General features: G+C 44.6%; 1 protein-coding gene across 1 annotated transcript in view; it reads right to left on the bottom strand.

The window, feature by feature from the left end:
• Nucleotides 1-4213: 4213 nt before the first annotated feature.
• The window catches only part of LOC310788925 (coiled-coil domain-containing protein 6-like), a 31972-nt gene continuing 17852 nt past the window's right edge, over nt 4214-18333 (bottom strand). Inside the window, exons 8-9 of the mRNA XM_083650513.1 lie at nt 13502-13623; nt 4214-5451 (exon numbers count right to left, since the gene is read on the bottom strand). Coding sequence (XP_083506639.1) covers nt 5254-5451; nt 13502-13623 — 320 coding nt within the window. The 3' untranslated portion in view covers nt 4214-5253. The remainder of the gene's footprint in view (nt 5452-13501; nt 13624-18333) is intronic.

Genomic DNA, 18333 nt, shown 5'->3' with positions numbered 1-18333 from the left:
CTCGTTTCTTCTCAATGCACCTCATATTCTTCTGGAACTTTGATGCTTTTTCCCACAGCTGAAGCCTGCAGCCAGACAGGGTCTTATGCTCTCTAATCCCCTTCTCCCTGAAAAGTGAAGGGGGGAAAGAACAAATGCAGCACAGTTAATTGCACTGTAATACCCTGGCATTGCATTGACATCTGATCCCTGGCCAGTTTCAACCAGATACAGTGCATTGTGCAGGTCGGGGAGGGGTGTGTGTCTGCCCAAGGGTGGGCCTAGAGGTGTGCAGAGTGGCCGTGACACTCTTGGAATGCTCTACTAACCCTATTGATTCAAGGAGGAATCAATGTTGGTATTCTATTTCATTTGCATCAGTACTTCAGCACATCAGTTTTCAGACAGATTTCTCGACACTTTTTCCATTTCTGTGCATGGACCACAAAAACAAAGCACGATGGGATAGAGAGAGGCAAAGGTCCTACAGTTGGAATGCTGGTTCAATTACTGCAGACCATCTTGAGCAGTTGACCGCAAGTATATTAGTACAATGATGCAAGGTTTAACACAATAACCCCCACCCCGGACCCCCAGTTATCAATACTTCATCAATAGATTTTCTGCCTGGCGCCTCTTGAGCACGCCCCCCATGCCAATATGAAATGACATGAAAGCCTCTGGCGTCAAACTCATTTTAGTCCACGGGCCACATGAGACCCAATTTGGTGTCAAGTGGGCCAGACAATGAAAATCATTCATCAATAACTTATAGATGACAAAACCTCAACATTTCCCCGTTTATCTTAACAAGTGCATCACATTGGATTGAAGGACTTCTCAGTGCAATTTTCACACTTTGCAAAGTCATCCTTTGGGCTGGATTGGACCCTTTGGGGGGCCGGATCTGGCCCCCGGGCCGCATGTTTGACACCCCTGCTCTACACGATCATAGGATATCATGCAGTCATGCATTTTTCATACACTGACAGATTATAGGGTCTAGTGCCTCTCCTTTGGTAGGCTTGATATGGTGCCCTGCATTGATACTGTATTAGGTGCTGACTCATTTATGTCACACATGTTTATGTGCTTATTAACGGACGTACAGACTGTTAAAGGAGTACAGAATGTGTAAGGGCCCCACAACAACTTTGTTAGAGTAGAAATGGTGATACCCTATGAAAGGTTAGCTATATTGCGTTTGGGACCATGTCTGTTTCTGGATGCGCTGCTCCTTTTTCCTGCATGCACACCGGCAGGCAGGCATACATTCCGTTCTAAGCAAGGTCCTTGTTTACTTTGTTCTAAGTGGAAGTCTTAAATCATTTCATATCACTTCTAATCTGCAGCCTGGCGATAAGATGTTCAGGAACCTGTTGCTGCCCATGCTTGTCTCTGCACACTGCCGTCCACTATACAAAGAAACCATCACTAAGATCGTGATATTCTTTTTTCTTTTTATTTATACAGGGGGAGTCTCACTGAGAGCAATGCTCTCTTTTTCAGGAGTGCCCTGTTCACATTCACACACACACACATTCACACCTGGAAGCTGAGCAGTACAACCACAGTCTGATCTGCTGGCCACTGATCAGCTCCACTGGAGCGGTTGGGGTCAAGGGCCTTGCTCAAGGGCACCTCAGTGGTGGTAATGAGGGAGGGGCAAGTGCTGGCTTTTCACTTTCCCCACCCAGATTTATCCTGCCGGTCCCGGGGATTGAACCGACAACCTTCCAGTGACAAGCTCGCTTCTCTAACCTTTAGGCCACCACTGCCCCATGAACCTAATTACATTTAATTGAATTGCTTTGAGGTGAAGGCAAATCAGTTTTGTGTATGTTTTGGAACGTGATCCTCCACTGCAGCTCTCCATGGTGCTGAACCTGCCTTGAGTCATTTTGGCCACTAATTGGTCATTTTTGCCCATTTTAGGAATGGCATAGCTGTGGCTGAACACAATTCTGCTCACTCACACAGAGACCTGGCTAGCTGCAATGCTGCTGTTTAAGAGTCAGTGATCCTCTAACACACACACACACACACACACACACACACGCACGCACGCACGCACGCACGCACACACGGAGGCTGACCTGTGAATGTGATACTTCTCCTTTCTCTTTCGCCCAACACTCCTGTGTCCACAAACCCAGAACCGTGACACCTGAGAAGCAGCGTCCTGCGGTTCTTCTCCGTAAGAGGCTTGTCAGGTGTAAACACACACACAGAGACACCCTGCAGTCTGGATAAACCTCCGTGTCGGTCCTGCCACCGGGGTCCACGAGGCGGCGGAGGTCAAAGTTCACCGAAGCGCCCAGCATGGCTGCCCTGAGCCTCCAGTCCAGATTCCTGCTTGGATTAGTTCAGGTTGCTGGCTGTTGGCTGTAACAGAGAACACACACAGGCCCTATCGCAGAAACAACAACAGTGTCGACTTCACTAGTGTCAGAACGGTCAGAACTCCCAGCAAGTCTCTGGACACAGATAAACCCATGTCAGTTTTGATGGGGTTTCTATTGCGATTTCGGTGCGGTTCAACTTGTGCGTGAACGGGCCGCGGTTCCTAGTAATAATAATAACCTCTGGAGACTTTAACGAAGCCTGGTGTCTTGGACAGGCTGTGTCATCCCCGTGTTAATTCTCCCACCAAAGGTTATTGCACTCGCACTGTAAAGGTTTACCATGTAAAATCACCCTGACCCCAACAGTGACTGGAGTCGTGCCAACGTAGCATTTATCCCACCTTCAACCGGCTAGAACCGGTCGAAACCACGTCGGCTAGGAAATGACACACCGCCAGGACTCCCAGGAGCCGCACGGTGTGTGTGTGGGAGAGTTACAGCGTATTGAAATAGTTGTGTGAGAGTAGATTAATATCAGTGCAATGGGACCGAGGCCAGGGCTGCCAGCAAACCTGCGATGCATTTCTCCGATACCCTTTCGCTAGAGCCCGCTGCTGGGAAAATAATTAAATTCCGTCTGTGAAGTGACAGGAATGTTAGCCTTCCTTGTTAGCAGTCTTAAGATTTATACGGCAATTATTGTCTTTACTGGAATGAGAGGAGGAATATAAGAGGCTATTGAAGTGCCTAATGCATTGTCGCTGTGATACATTACAATGTAACCAGTTATGCTAATGAGGTCATTAAGCATTGTGTTAATTAGCGACTCTGACGTTTCTATCATGTATTGTATCGAATTATTGTGTTCACAGGGTAACATAAAGTCACGAGTATTTTTGCGCGTGACCTCCATTGGCAAACATGGGCACATAATGTTAACTTAAATGTGCCTTCTCCAGATATGGGGTATGAGCTTTGACGCTACGAATAATTTTGTTTATTTAAGTTAAAAAGGTACAGCAATTTCCATCGGCTACTGTAGCTGAATAGCGAGGCGTCCTTGGAGGGGGAAGGAGAATATCCAGAGTGCTCGCATAACATGGAAAACTTCATGTCAGCATTTGAATGTAGCTAAAACAGACTAAGTAGACCGAATTTGATTATAAACACACACCTGTTAGAATCTGTTCAATTCAGCATCAAAATCACCATCTAGCAGGAAAAAACTAAATGCTCATACTGAATTTGAAGAAAACCAAGGGGGCAATTAGTGCTGCAGGAACGAGTACTAAAACCCCGAAGTTTAGATGGGTTCTCTCGTCTGTTTTTTTTTAAAATGGTATTTTGGTTAAATGCCTTAAATAAGGTCTGTGGTTAACAAGTCTATGTAACTTGAACGTTGTGTTTAGCAAGATAATCACCACAAACGAACACAATTTATTATTTTTGATCGAAGTGTTTTCTGACGGTCAATCACATTTACACTTCAAAAATCATAAAAGGTGTTCATTTGTGAAGATTATCTTGCTGAACACAAAGGTCTCAGAGTCAGTATCATTAGGTTTTGTTAACCGCTGCGGGCGCCGAGGGTGTTTCCCCATCCCCATGTCCTCAGTGCCCCCTGCCCAGGTGGGCTCGTCATAAGGGCCTTTCTGTGTGGAGTTTGCATGTTCTCCCCTGGTGTTTCCTCCAGATAGGATCCCCCTGCTAAAACCATGCAAAAAAAGGTTAAAAAATTGTTAACTACAAACCTTATTTCTGGCATTAAGCAAAGTCCCATTCAAAAATCCCAGTCATCCCTGCGGCAATCTATGTTGACAACACACATTAGGAATAACTAGCAAATACTTGTCATAAAACACCCATTTAAAAACACAGAGGTTGGTCATCTTCTCAAGAGCTTTAATCATACATAGAAATTTAGTTCAACAGTACCATTCATTTAGAATGTTTAGCAGTATGTATATTTAGTGTAAAGAGCAGTAAGTTTTTTTTTCCTTTTTCTGATGAGGAATATCCATAGGGATGAGAGAAGCTGTCAGAAGTACACCAGAGAAGATAGAGAGAAGTGCAGAGAAGAGACATGAGTACACGACTAAGTTGTAACACCTCAGACTACATTTTAAACACCTCAAAAGGCGACAATTATCTGTGGTTTATGCACCAGTGTCCATCCTCCTCCATGTTTTTTGTTCAGTATAATGGAGTTACTCATATTGACGATGAGCGGTCGATGATATCTCTCAAGTCAATCAAAGCTGTGTTGAACTTGGGGGCGGGGAGGGGTGGAGGCCATAGCTTACACTGCTTTAGAGACAGAGGGAGCGGGGTGAGCTGGAGTGGAGCACATTACTGCTAATCGAGTGTGGTATTATTATAGGCATGGAAACAACTGAACACATCCATACATCAATCCATCTATTTCTCTTGCCATACATCCATCCATCGATCCGAACATCCAACCAATCAGAAAACACCACCATGAGACGTGCTATATATGCCGTCCCATAAGCGCCACGACAACAATTCCAATCGGCAAAAGTCCCAAGCAAAGAAAAAACAAAAACAAAAAAAAACATACATGTACAAGACAGAAGGTGGAACAGATAATCGGCCTACAAATCCCAGAAGCGATTATTTTTCAGTCCGTCCATTCCTTTTAAGGGTAGTTAAGTAACGCCACGCATGGGTTTTAGGGCGGGCCGCTGGCTTCTTCGAGGGTGCTCCGCCGACTCGTTTCTCGCCCCGCTGGCCGCCCAAACTGTTGAAGCGGTTTCTTTTTGTGGAGTTGGTAGAGAGTAAGAGACTGAACTTCCGGGGCTGGTAATGATTGGAAGCTGCTGTTGCGGTAGCGTCGTGGCATACGGTGTGTGGGGGGGGGGGCGCGCGCTCACACGCAAAGACAGACGCCGCGCGGCGGCGGCGGCGTTTAAGGCTGGGAGGGAGGGTGCTGCGCTGCCGCGTGCTGCGACATGGCCGCCGGGGAGGACATGGACTGCACCATCGGCTGGGCCGGCGGGGGGAGCGGAGGCTGGGGCTGCAGGGCCCCTGAGTGCGTGTTGGGGGAGGGAGGGGGCGTCGGACGTTTGAACTTGTCGGGGCTGGTGCTTCTTCTTGGGGAGGGCCTCTGTTTGGGAAAGAGAGAGAGGGGGAGAGATAGAGGGGGGGGGAGAGAGAGACAAGGTGACAGGTGATTCAATCAGCTTAATAATGTAGCCTACGTGTGGGGGCAAAAACAAAACAAAACAAAAAAACACTGCATGTTTTATTTCCGGTGAGGTCAAGGAAAAGGTAGGAAAAGGAGTTAGACAATATATCGCAATATTCAATATATCGCAATACTAGCATACCGCAATACTATCGTATCGTGGGCATCTGGTGATTCCCACCCCTACTTTAAATGAGTGTAATTCATATTTGTGCTGTGCCCGATCATAATGCTCTGGGATCTATATCTAATGACAACCACTTTTACCGGGCCTGGCTGCAACTGGAGTTCACAGTGGAGTGTGGCAGGCAAGCTGAAACCACCACTGTGTCCCTCACATGTGCTGCTCATCTGGTGTGTGGCTCACAGACTGGAGCTATCAGCGCTGGCTTGACCACATCAAATCAGTGCCTCTGCTGGCTGAATTGAAGGAGACACTGAATGGCGTTTATACAAGCACTACTCCCACTCTGCGAAGGCTCCATGCACTGGGAAAAGCCACGGGCATAGATGTGGTCAAAACAGGCAACATCGACGGGATGGCTTCCGCACATGTCCAGGGCCCTTGAAGGTTTGGTGAAGAACTTCAAAGTGACCATGGTGCACTTTGAGAACCACGCGAGTGATCCAAACAACAGGCAGGCCAGTGCAGCAATGCAAGGGAGAGCAGTGTACATTCCATTCATCAGTCCCTGTCTGACACACTGACACAGTCATACCTGCCAACACTCGACACTCTCGATTTTTAACCCTTTCTCCCGCTGTCTTCCCCGATTGGTACCTTCTCCTGCTAATCTCCCGATTTGTAGGATACGTGTCGTGGTACCTGGCAACCCAACCGAGAGAGGCAGCGACGAGTGACGCATGGTGCGTAACTGCACTCGCTCGAGCTCTCGGTGGAGGGCCACAGTCAAAACACGTCCAAAGAAGAAGAGTCGCGCCGCCAAATGTCAGTACAAGAAGAACTTCCCGTTTCTAACCGCTAGCCACATTAGCAAATACCATGCGTTTTGAAAGATATGTAGGGCTATGTCGTTTTGCAAGTTATGTATGATGCCAAACACAAACAAGCCGTGGAAGCACAGAAGGAAACTTTGACCATATTCACTGACACTCTTCAATGTTTGCACTTGATCATTTTTTGTGATGTAAATTTTAAGTGCTCACTTTTGATCACATCTTTTGTACATGTATGTTTATTTTATTTTATCATTACCGGTATTTATTTTACTGTGAGTTATGAATTTAAGACTAAAATGTTAATTTACTGTACATCCTAGTATTTATTCTAATAATTTGGTGGGGGGGGATAATAAAAAAAAAAAAAAAAATCTCTCTTTCCCTCCAATTCCAGCGCATTTGCCCATGTATAATAGTATCCTTCTTTGCCTTGTATATTTTCTTAATTTTGTCTGTGTTTTGCAAGGTATATTAAAAAAAAAAAAAATCTTTAATTGGCCAAATCTTTGCCTATACTGTATATTCAAGAAAAATATCTGTATCGGAATAATATCGGTATCGGCAGATAACCAAATTCAGGTATCGGAATCGGATCGGAAGTGAAGAAATGTGGATCGGTGCATCCCTAGCAGTGGCTACTCCAGGGTGCTGATGGAAGGGACCAAGAGCAGTTTGAGGGAACATGAACTCTTGTGTGGATTCTCCGGCATGAAGAGAATCAAGTCAGACTTGAGGTCTTGCTTGTCAAACGAGTTGCTTAGCGCCGTCCTGCACATCTCAGTTCACTTCATGGCCCTCCTGCACAGCAATTCACTGCAGAGAAAGCAGTCTCCAAGTGGCTGCAGAGTCAGAAGACCCTTAAGTTCAAGACTAACTAGGCCTGAGCTGGACCTGCCTCGTGGCTGGCCTCGGCAGCAGCTTGATAAGTTTCATTAAAATGTTCCATCGGGTTGTTTTACATGTATACACGAGGACTCAGCGTGATGTGACAACAAACACCTGACTTCGGGGGTGTCTGTGCGGGGTGTTATGTGCAAATCCACCCCCATGCACTACGGGCTACATGTACTCGCACTAGGGGCTACATGCACTCGCACTAGGGGCTACATGCACTCGCACTAGGGGCTACATGCACTCGCACTAGGGGCTACATGCACTCGCACTAGGGGCTACATGCACTCGCACTAGGGGCTACATGCACTCGCACTAGGGGCTACATGCACTCGCACTACGGGCTACATGCATGGTCTACATGCACCCGCACTACGGGCTACATGCACCCGCATTACGGGCTACATGCACCCGCACTACGGGCTACATGCACCCGCACTAGCGGCTACATGCACCCGCACCAGGGCTACATGCACCCGCACTACGGGCTACATGCACTCGCACTACGGGCTACATGCACCCGCACCAGGGCTACATGCACCCGCACTACGGGCTACATGCACCCGCACTACGGGCTACATGCACCCGCACTACGGGCTACATGCACCCGCACTACGGGCTACATGCACCCGCACCACGGGCTACATGCACCCGCACTACGGGCTACATGCACCCGCACTACGGGCTACATGCACCCGCACTACGGGCTACATGCACCCGCACTAGGGGCTACATGCACCCGCACTACGGGCTACATGCACCCGCACTACGGGCTACATGCACCCGCACTACGGGCTACATGCACCCGCACTATGGGCTACATGCACTCGCACTAGGGGCTACATGCACTCGCACTACGGGCTACATGCACTCGCACTACGGGCTACATGCACCCGCACTACGGGCTACATGCACTCGCACTAGGGGCTACATGCACTCGCACTACGGGCTACATGCACCCGCACCACGGGCTACATGCACCCGCACTACGGACTACATGCACTCGCACTACTGGCTACATGCACCCGCACTATGGGCTACATGCACTCGCACTAAATGTGTAGCGCGCGAGATGCCTAGTAGGGGTGTCAAAATTGGTGGTGAAAAACGATAGTTTCGAGCCCTGCAGGACAATAATAAATCTTGCTTAGCGCACCTTTAAACATACACACAAATGTAAATGTGTTTTAAAGCAGCTACGAGAACCTTAACTGGTTATGAAACTAAACTAAATAAAATAAATACTAAATGTAATACTGATGCCTCACATCTTACCTACATGGGCAAATGAGACCATCGGGAAGAGGAGATAGGCAATTTCTATATTGTTATTTCAAATGCATCCTGTGTGATGGTATCGCATAGCGTACGCCGCGTGTTACGTCCGTGTGAAACTAGCTGTCATTTTTGTTCCGGCCGGTGAATGAAACAAAGTGACGCCAAACTTAATGCAGTAAATCAAACAGCGGGGAAGGATCGCTGACTTGGAGAAGCCCTGCCTGGCCTGCTGCAGCTCGGACGGCCCGGGGGGAGACAGTGGGAGGAGCCTCGGTGTTCAGCAAATGCAGTTTTCGTTCCGGGCGAACCGTAGCGCTTTTCTCTACAATAAACACTAACCCAAGTGAGAGTTCCCCTGTAGTTTCCCGTAGCTTTAAGATATGAACAGATCTTTTAGTCACACGTTACGATGAGCTTATTACAGAGTTTACATTTATAACCGGTGGAATAGAAGTCTATCATATGTCAGACTTTAGTGCCTACAGGCTGATTCCATTATCCGTTCATCATTGGACACAGATGTGGGATGTGTGATTGACAGAGACTGTGGGAGAGAGATGTAATTTGTTGTAACGGGAGATATTTTATGCAATGCAGTGTTTCCATGGTGACTAATGAGGGGGGGGGGGGGGGGGGGGGGGTGCGAGAGGTGGCGGATCGTGTGTCACTCATTTTCTCCGCCAGCTATCGGTCATGACCTGAACACGGCCGCTTCAGTCAGAGGAATGGAGAAGTAAGAACATTTAAAAGAGGAGGTTTAGATAAAAATTAATCTTCTTGAGCTTAATCGGAGCTGGGACCTGGTTTAACTCCTGGGTGGTCTGGGGACAGGCGGAGAGCGGACCGGTACAGTCCACCTACAGAGCGAGGAGGAGGGATGGGGAGTACCAGAGACTCAGAGAGAAACGGGGGGTGTACTTCAGCACGGGATAGTGCTAGGGAAGGGAAATATGGAAGGAATGGTAGGCAGTAGGGGTGTCACGATACACTCAGTTCACGATATGATACGTATCACGATACTGGGTTCACGATAACGATACGATACGATACTAACAATATTTTTTTAAACTTGAATAATGACAATATATGACTGGAAAAGTAGTATTTTATTTGAAATGCACAAATACAAAACATGCTGTTGTGGGAAATTGTTATTATAATAACAACTAGAAAAAACATGAGATTGGAGATAAGGCTTATCTTGAAATAGAATGAGTTACACCGTCACTTAGATTTACTTTGAACTAAAAGGTTTCTCAGCAGTATAAATTCTCATTATGCATCTTCAGTTTTTCTTCAAACTCAAACAAGACTTTTCTTAGTCTATTTTTTATGCATCTTCAGTTTTTCCTGTCAAGTAAACAGTTTTGCCAGAAACTCAATTGAATGGTTTCTCTCCTGTATAACTTCTCATGTGTCTCTTCAGAGACTTGTTCAACTGAACTACTTTCCACACATTGAACTTCAACAAACAAAGACGTTTCTTTGTCTATTTTTGAAAAAAAAAAAAAAATTGCGATATGAGATTGCATCTCAACGATACATATCGTGACGTTTTACTATCGCGAAATTTCGTGGGACGATATATTGTGACACCCCTAGTAGGCAGCAGTAAATTGTGACGACTCGGATGGGAAGCATGACAGTCAGAAATGGAGAGGACTGTTATTTAATCTGTCTGTATATTAGGGATGTTCATTTTGAAAATTTTCCAAAATCGATAATCGGTGAGAATTAACGATCAATTATCGATTATCGATTTTATTAATACTTAGAAAATTTTCAATATTTTCATTTTTTTTTTTAACAAAATGAATGCCTATGGCAGAAAATACGAAAGACAACGTGTTCTCCTCAATGAACTCTTTATTTCAATGTGTCTCCTCTCCAACACTGCTGTCCCCGGCGCATGCCGGTGTGAATTTCTCATGTTTAAAACAGTTTTGTTGGCACAAAGGCCCGTGCCCAGCCAGAAAACTAGAGACTATATGAAGCTCCACCTCACGTTAGTCGGCTGTGCAATGGAGTGGGGCGAGGAGGAACGATTTCCACCCATACCTAGTCAAAAAAAAAAAAAAAAAAAAAAAGATTTTTTTTTTTTTTTTTAATAATTAAAAAATCGATCCAAATGCCACAGGATCGATTCCAATCCTTAACGATCGATTATCGATTTTCGATAATTGATGAACATCCCTACTGTATATATAAACACTGCATGAGGTTTTCCTGGGTAATAAACACTGACTGACATCATTCATGCTGATACTCACAGGGCATTGGTAAGAAATTTGAAAAACGGCCAAGTGAGGAGAGGATGTTGATCACACGCAGCTCGGGATGGGTATCGTTTGGTATATTTCTGACCCCGCTGCTAAAAAGAGGATTTCAAGTGGAGCACGCCAAACCGCTCTGGCATGGCACCTAAATGAGAACCAAAATCTACCACAGTGGTACCGGCCGGGTTTTGGTACCCAACCCATACATCGGTGTCAGTATTAGCTGACGAACCGGACAATTAGCTAAACAGATTCTCAAAAACATGTTTTTACCTGTGTGACACAGTTTTGAGAAGAGTTGAAAACAACAAAAGACCTAATCATTACCAGGGTTGTTGTGGATTAAAAAAAATCAATTAGGTAACTAAACTCTGGCATTAGTCAAAAGATAAACATCAGAGATTTGGTTAAGTCTTGGGTCACTGTGACCTAAATAAGAGCCAGACTGCGAGAGCGACCAGGAGGAGTGAGACAGACATTTCACAACATCAGTATTAAGTGCAGACAGACTCGGGTCAAAAGGGGTGTTTGTCTACTCTGTTTACCACTTTGTCCAACTGAGATCAAAACCAAGAGAGATGGCATCCCAGTTAGCAGACCAATAGCCTGCTTTCTAAAGTGTCATTTTTCCCACAACATTATTCACGATTCACTTTAATAGCCACAGTAATAGGGGTGTCAAAATTTATCGTTTTTAAGATGGCTCGCGATGCAGGCATGGAATCGAAGACCGATGAATCGTTTACGTTTGTTGTTATGTTGACATTCAAGGGAGTTGATATTTATCTGACTGCTTGTATTAATTGATGAAAAATTAGCCATGTGCAGTAATAATACAGAAAATTGAGGATGTGATACTTGGAGCTGAGATACTTTTGAGCTTTATCGAGAGATGCATCATGGAATCGAATCGCTGACGGATGAATCAAATCTTATCGTGAGGCCAGTGAAGATTCACAGCCCTACACAGTAAGTAATCAGATGACAAACCAGGAAGTTCACTTAGTGCAAGTATGCAGTGCAGCGGTCACATCGACAGTAGGAAAATGTCCGCGGGGGAGGCATTATGAATATATAATTTAATATTGCATTATATTGTGTTCTGCCACCTTGTTTTTACAGTAATTACAGTCCAATACAAACCCTACTCAATCTAAATTGGTCTCATCTAAAGAGGGGGGGGGGGGGGGGAGTCCTTCCTTCCTCCATCGTAGTTATTTTTTATGGTTTTCTGTCAGCACTTCTCGCTTAAATGATCATTCTACGGTGACAGGAATATTGCCAGTGCATTATGGCCTTTGGTTTCAACAACATCTTGAAACCAAATGAATCTTTGGACGATTCTAAGTTAAAGGAACAAAGACAATTTTATTCATGCTGAAAGACCCCAAATTAACTGCCTGGAAGCAGATGGGAGTCAAATTTGAGCCAAGAAGATTCTGCACGTTCAGGCAAAAACACACACAAGTTGACAAAGCCTGCTGAGCGACGCGACCCGAGGTGCCACCATGACCATGATCCTGTTGTTGGACTAGATCTCGTCTAATGTGATGTTGGTGTAACTGGCCTAGTTACATGATTCATGAGCGTCCATTTAGAGCACCAGATTTGAACAATATTTAACATCTTCTGCGGGGAGTCTCCGTCAGGACACCGCCAGGAGGATTAGATCATCCGCGTAAAGTAAACATCCTAGAACATTGTCCAATATTACACCTAAACCAGAATTTTTTATCTCCTGGCCTAGACGATGAACAAAAATGGCAAAGAGTGTGGGGGATAAAAGAACTCCCTGCTTCACTCCAAACGGCGTAACTTGGGAACCGGTAGTCAAATCATTCACTGGTTATGACCGAAATTGAAAATACCACCAACAGCTGGTTATGTAACAAAGGCATACACAGAGGCTTTTATGGACCTTGATCCTATTGTAAAAGAATACGCTTACGTGAAGCAAAGTGATGGGAACATGTGGGTTGATTCAGCAGCTATCACTTCATTACTGAATAGATCACTGTACAGGCCGACTCTTGAGCAATCCTGGGACATTCCTAGGCTATTTTGTGAGGTTGCGTTATATTAGGTTGGTTATTGCCCACAATAAATAAGCAGACTATTGATCTGTTGTTCTGTTTCTTTTGATCCTTGCCACATCCGTGCACTTGATCCAGTGTTCAATGGGAGCTGTGCGCGCTGCTACTGTTCTATTTTGTGAGCAAAGAATTGGGCTGAAAATGTACATGGAGGTGAGTTATGATCCGGGGAAGGTCATGGGCAGGTTGTAACGTCCTGGAACCACCTGGCAAGTCCTAGAAAGTCCATTTAATGGGAATGCTTAAAAGTCTATAAGAAATTGATGCTGCCCCTTCAAGAGGTCCATTGACCTGGTGATCAGGCGCAGCTGGCAGGCAGCAGGGCATGGAGGGAGCAGAGGAGAAGCAGAGAGGTTAACTGACAAAAAGACTTTTCCGCACACCGCCGGGCACATTGCTAGGAAATAATAAAATAAAAAAACGACCAACAAAATCTCACAACTCTGATAAGAGGTGGGTGGGTTCACTCACCGCTACGGAGTGGGAGGAGCTTCCGTGGACGTGCAGGGCGGGGGCATTGTAGTGGGAGATGCCGGCCCTGGACAGTGTGGCCGGAGGGGTGAAGCCCACCGTGTGGCCGCCATACGACAGACCTGTCAGACAGGGGGGGGAGACACACAGGGAGACAATCAATTGCACATCGATACTTATAGCAAGTGACTCATTTTAAGTTTATTTAACAGGACCATGTAGAATAACAACCAAAGTGTTAGGCACAGAGATCTAGCTAAAAAGCTCATTTTAATCTCCAGTACACGGGCAGGTGAAAAACATTACAATACCTACTCAATAAACCGACAAAAATAGGATGAAACTACATAAACTACAAGAAACATTACATGAAATTACAAGGCAGTGCATATAAAACCACAGGAAATAATCTGTTCCACTCAAATTAATCTGAAATGTTTATACTTGTGTGTGCATGATTGATTTGTTGTTGTTTTTTGCATCACTAGGAAAGAGTGTACCGTAGATACTGTATAACACACATGGGCAAAATCCTGGACCCTGCACCCTGCACCATCTCAATCCGGCCCCCAACGTCCTCAAAAGAAAACAAGCCCCAAAAACTCAATAAAAGGCAGAATTATGTTAATAAATCTCATCTGCTACAGCCATTGGATTTGCATCACTATATATATATATATATATAGAAATTACCAATGACAGCGGGAGAGAGGGTTAAAAATAAGGAGACTCCCGTGAAAATCAGGAGTGTTGGCAGGTATGATGTCCAATGTGTGTCCCTTCACTTACTTTATGTAAGTCAGTATGTTGCCCACCCCTGCTGTATAACCTAGTCATCCGACTCGGTCAGCTGACTCAACTGTTGGATCTTTTCCAAACTGATCATAAGACCTTAGCTTAAAGATTACGTATATAACCAGCACTATATTGCACCTGTATTCACCTTATGTTCCAATGCAGGGATTAGCCAATTACTTCCTGTTGTGTTTACACTTCCTGTGACGGCACAGTATTATACTGTGTTCATTGTGTTGACTGTGGCCAACACTGCTGAGGGGAATTAAGATGTGTGCAGGCCAGACCCCTAAGAGCCAGAGTCAGACTAGGTTTGAAACAGACGGCGTTTTGAACAGGAAGTCATAACACAACTGGGTCAAGTGGGCGGGGCTACATAAGGTGAATACTCTCACACCTTTAAACATCTGCCTTAAATTCCTCTCGCGCCTTTTCTGGAGGTCACCGAGTATAGTGAAACTGAGATGGGTTCAGCTTTTAAGTGCGGAGCTGGTAAATGCTTTTAACAACAGCTGTAAAGCATTCTGGATGCTACTGTCAAATGTAAAGTAAAGAAAGCTAAAGCTAAAGCTTTGCTGTGGCTAAATAAACACACTCAAGCTGCAGAGAGAAAAGGCAGAAAACGGCTGAATGAAGACGGAATGCAAACAAATGACAAATTAACCATCACATTCTGAAAGCACAGTGGCTGAGGACTGGAAACTTGTTAAAGATGCCAGATCCTATTTCTTCTCTGATTTCATTGCTAAGAATGCTTGTAATTCTAGGGTGTTACTAATTCTGTCAGCCACCATCCTTCTAATCTACCGTAGTCTCGACAAGATATGAGGATCGACTTCTTGGCGTATATTGGCGCAAAAGTGGATAATACTAAGACTTCTGTGCCAGTAGTGTCCCCTCTGATACTTGGTCATCTTGAACCTGTTCTGCTTAGATCGTTAAGGATATTAATTATTTCCTCAGTTTCTAACTGAGGTCCTTGAAACGGTTATATCTTATAGAGTGCAATGAATCAAATTGTATTTCCTCCTCTATTCATCTCTAGGGGAGGGGGCTAATCGATTCATAGATGGCAATCACATTATTAACATTAATGCATTTGGGCAATTAAATAATCAGATTTTAAAAATGAATCAACATTATGACTGCCCCTTTAATTGATTAAGACTGGGCAGTGTGTGTGTGTGTGTGTGTGTGTGTGTGTGTGTGTGTGTGTGCGCAAGACCGACCCGTCTCTCAAAACACCCCAAATAAAAACATGATAATTTCTCTAGGCCTATTTTATAATGATGAAATCATTTAGGCTGCTACAATAATTAGGTCTACTTTTGATTTTGATAATTAGGCCTACTTTTATCAATTTCAGCCAAATTATGGAAAATTCTGCAATATTCCATCTTTTACAGTTGATTCCATTTTTATTACCAAATTCATGATTCTGTCCGTTTCCCCCCCACTTTGTGGAAATCATATGGCCCGACATGAAAGGCTAGGGACACACAAAAGTAAAAATCCAAACCAATTTTGAAAACGCATTGCATGATCACACACATAACTACACGTTTCACAGATTGTTTTGTCTCTCAGTTGTAGTCCACACTATATGACCAGACAGGACAGGCATGACGCAGACACACTTAACCATCTAACTGAGCTTACCCTGCCGACTTCTGAAACATCACTGACATGATGAACCTCTAATGTCACGTGAAATCAAGCAATACAGCATGGATCAATATGTATGTATTGATATGCACATTACTGCAAAATGCACTGAATAAGACAAATGATAATTTGGGTGAAGCCATGTTTGGAAAGACTTTAAATATCAGTGAGAGAAGAGAACGTTGTCCAGGCTACGCTCCATCATGAGCAATGACTCACACCCACTCCACGGCGTGCTAGTCAAACACAGGAGCACGTTCAGTGAGAGACTGATTCCACCTAGATGCAATGCGGAGAGGCACAGGAAATCATTCCTGCCTGTGGCCATCGGTCTATTTAATGCCTCTCTTAAAACAGCACCTCGGAGACGCTCAGTCTCCCTGAGACTGAGCCAGCCGATAGGTTAACTGTGCCTGGCTGAGCCACGTGTAACGTATAGGGCAAGCCGACTTAATATAAGTCCAGTGTGCAATAAAGGTAATTGGCACGTAATGTATACTTACTCTACTTATTTTGCTTACTTTAGACGTATTCTACTTATTTTGCTTATTTTTGCTCCTATCGCATTTTACTACTATTTATTCTATGCTATGTTGTGTTCTTATTCTGCTTATTTTGCTTACTATCGCATTTACTACTGTTTATTTTATGCTATGTGTGTTCTGTGAGCGAGCTACTGTAACCTGTCCCAATTTCCCCCCAGGGATCATTAAAGTCTTTCTGATTCTGATTCTGATATAGGCTGCGCACTCATATAGGCTGTTGGAGGAGAGTACACTTCATCAGAAAAAAAGGTAATGGTACTGAGGCTAGTAACTTACGGTACATTAATGGTAGGACGGGACTTCCCAAATTATTCAGTTTTATTATCATTAATTATTAACATATCGTTATCGATGACCTATAATCACATATGGCAATGAGGAAGAGCTTTTCCCAATAAAATTAATACTGGTATTATCGTTATTACCGCGTTTGTTTTATCATTCATTTTGACATCTTATCACAATGCAGCACGTAAACTAGGGATGGGCATCGAATTTCGAATTTTCGAATAATCGTTGTTATTATCAAGGTCGACTTTTATTATTGAAATTCGAAATTCGGAAAAAAAAAAAAAAAAAAAAATTTTTTGAGTGAAATGTCGCATTGTCTCCCCTGATTCTAAGTATAGTCAAATCGCTTGGTTTGAGCAAGTAAAACAATTTTTATAAGCATTTTAACACATTGACTGCCAGCCGTTTTTTTCTTGCTGTAGGTAGCTTCTGCCAAGCCGTTTTTTGAGGATTGTGGCTCATTTTACAAGCGCCGAGGATTATTTTCTGCTTGGAGTTTGTGAACATACAATATCTCAAAAGTACTAATAGAATGTGTACTTTCTCTGTCTAAAAGAGTTAGTTTGTAGAGTTAGTAGTTATGTAAGCATTAGCAGTTGAATACAGCATGGTTTTAGCATCAGAAAAAATATTCAGAGATAAACGGCTTTTTGTGAAATTCGAGAGAACTGTCACTTTAACCATTCATTTTTGGCTCTCTCTCTCTCTCTCTCCCTCCCCCTCTCGCTCTCTCTCTCTCTCTCTCTCTCTCCCTTCCCCTCGCTCTCCCTCCCTCTCTCTCTCTCTCTCTCTCTCTCTCCCTCCCTCTCGCTCTCCCTCCCTCTCTCTCTCTCTCCCTCCCTCTCGGGAGGGAGACGCACTAGGTTTAATCCTAGTGAGAGGGGGAGAGGGAGAGAGAGAGAGAGAGAGAGAGAGGGAGGGAGGGAGAGAGAGAGAGCGAGAGAGAGAGAGAGAGAGAGAGGGAGAGAGCGAGAGGCAGAGTTGCTTCAACTCCTCCCTCTTCTTGGCTGCAGCGGCCGTCACAGTCTCAGTGCTTTTGCTGCTGTCCTGTGCCTGTCTGCAGGCTGCTGTTTGAGGAAGTCGGCATGGACTCGCTCGCTTCTTGGGAGTTTTGGTTGAGAGAAGCTTTTGCGATTCTGGTCATATTTATGCTGCGTGTTTCAAAGTGTGTTCCACCTGTAATGTATTATGTAAATTTGCAATCCCGCATCGCCAGCAATCAGCGCGAAAACGAGAGCGTTTTCCCCCAACCATTTTCATGAGAATGTAATACTGTAAAATCGCCTCGCCATTTCCTTGAATGGCTTGCTCCCTTTTTCTTTGATTTCGCTCGTCTGGGGGAGCACTGTCAACACTTAGTGGGTCGGTAAAATAGATTATACACATTCAATACCTCCAATAATTGTATAGGAGACGTAAAAGGGATTGATCAATGCCCCACCGTCAAAAAAAAAAAAACGATTTTTTTGACGTATCCATACGTCGCTGGCAGTCAACGGTTGGATTCTGCTTGACGTATCAGTACGTCGTTGGCAG

This window comes from Poromitra crassiceps (assembly GCF_964638095.1).
Source record: "Poromitra crassiceps genome assembly, chromosome: 14".
NCBI classification, from domain to species: domain Eukaryota; kingdom Metazoa; phylum Chordata; class Actinopteri; order Beryciformes; family Melamphaidae; genus Poromitra; species Poromitra crassiceps.
Note: the sequence above shows the minus strand (reverse complement) of the source record. Positions and strands in the feature narration are given on the sequence as shown.